This window comes from Carlito syrichta, unplaced genomic scaffold (genome assembly GCF_000164805.1).
Source record: "Carlito syrichta isolate Samal-C Ts95f unplaced genomic scaffold, Tarsius_syrichta-2.0.1 Scaffold304629, whole genome shotgun sequence".
NCBI classification, from domain to species: Eukaryota; Metazoa; Chordata; class Mammalia; order Primates; family Tarsiidae; genus Carlito; species Carlito syrichta.
Window position 1 is genome coordinate 819,921 of NW_007248725.1, and position 1,399 is coordinate 821,319.

General features: G+C 58.3%; 1 protein-coding gene across 1 annotated transcript in view; it reads left to right on the forward strand.

Moving 5' to 3' along the window:
• The window catches only part of RABIF (RAB interacting factor), a 10,669-nt gene continuing 9,270 nt past the window's right edge, over positions 1 to 1,399 (forward strand). The window contains exon 1 of the mRNA XM_008060473.1: positions 1 to 262. Within this exon, the coding sequence (XP_008058664.1) occupies positions 137 to 262 (126 nt within the window). The 5' untranslated portion in view covers positions 1 to 136. The remainder of the gene's footprint in view (positions 263 to 1,399) is intronic.

A 1,399-nucleotide genomic window follows, 5' to 3' on the forward strand; every position in this document is an offset into this window, starting at 1 on the left:
AGGCGCCTGCGCAGATAAGGTGTGCTCGTCTGCGCCCCGCCCCGCCTCTTCCAAGCCACGCCCGCCCAGTTACGAACGAGCCCTGAGAGACAGCGCCTGCGCGGTCGTGGCCAAGCAGGCTGTGGCGGTAGCGGCGATGGAACCAGCGGAGCAGCTGAACGAGTTAGTGTCAGCCGAGGGCCGAAACCGGAAGGCGGTGCTGTGCCAGCGTTGCGGCTCCCGGGTGCTGCAGCCAGGGACCGCTCTTTTCTCCCGCCGGCAGGTAGGGAGGCAGGTCAGGCGCCGTTTACACCCGCGCTCTTCCAGAAGGGCCGCCGCGGTCAGAGTCAGCCCCGGCTGGTCCGTTTTCGGAGGCCGCGCCCCTCCGCGGGCCTTCCGTAAGCCCCGCCCCTGGGACGCCTGCGGCGAGGCCCCGCCCCCGAGACTGCCGCTGCGGGAGGTAGACCTGGCTCCAGCCTCTTCGATCCACCGGAGCCTTTACCGGCAGAGCCCTTCCCTGTGTGTTTTCACCTGACCTTTGCCAGCGCAGCTCTCTGTCCTGGGCGCCACCGCGGAGAGCTTCTGCTTGCGTGCCCAGCCGTCTCCCGGGTCGCCCAGCCAGGCTGCTGCGTGGGCACGTGGAGGGGTGAGCCCAACCCTGCTTCCTGGAGCGCCCGTGGGCCTGCCCGACCCACCGGTGTATCTTTCAGCCCACACCGTATCCCGCCCGCCATTCCTTAATTAACCGTCTCATTTCTGGCCGGCGCCTGCTGCTCTACAGAGGGGCCCCAGGAACAGCTTTGGAATAGGGGACGTGATAAAATAATTCCTGTAGCCTGCATACTTTACCAAGGCATTGGGAGCCAAAGTTTTCCAGATGAACCCTATTTTAAGTGAGATAGATACCTGAAGTTCTTGAAATAAATTTCGAGGAAAAAAGATGTTTCCTTCAAGTTAGGAATTTTAACACCCTCCCTACCACCATCATCCCAAGTAAGAAAGTTGAAAAAAATCTTTGTTGGTAAACTTTATTAAAGTGAAACGTACCCAACAGGAAAGTGCAAAGTGTAATGTTATTTCAACCATATGCATATCCTGTCATTAAAAATTATTTCTAAAAGTATAAAAATTGCCGGGCACGGTGACTGACGCGTGTAATCCCAGCTCTTTGGGAGGCTGAGACAAGAGGATTGCCTGTGCCCAGGGATTTGAGACCAGCCTGGGCAACTTGACCAGACCTCGTCCCTACAATAAATAAATAAAAAGGAGCCGGGCGTGGTGGTGTGCATGTCTGCGGTTCCAGCTACTTGGGAGGCTGAGGGAGAAGGATCACCTGAGCCCGGCAGGTCGAGGCTGCTGTGGCCATGAGCGTGCCACTGCACTCCAGCCTGGGCGTCAGAGTGGGGTTCTGACTCCAAAA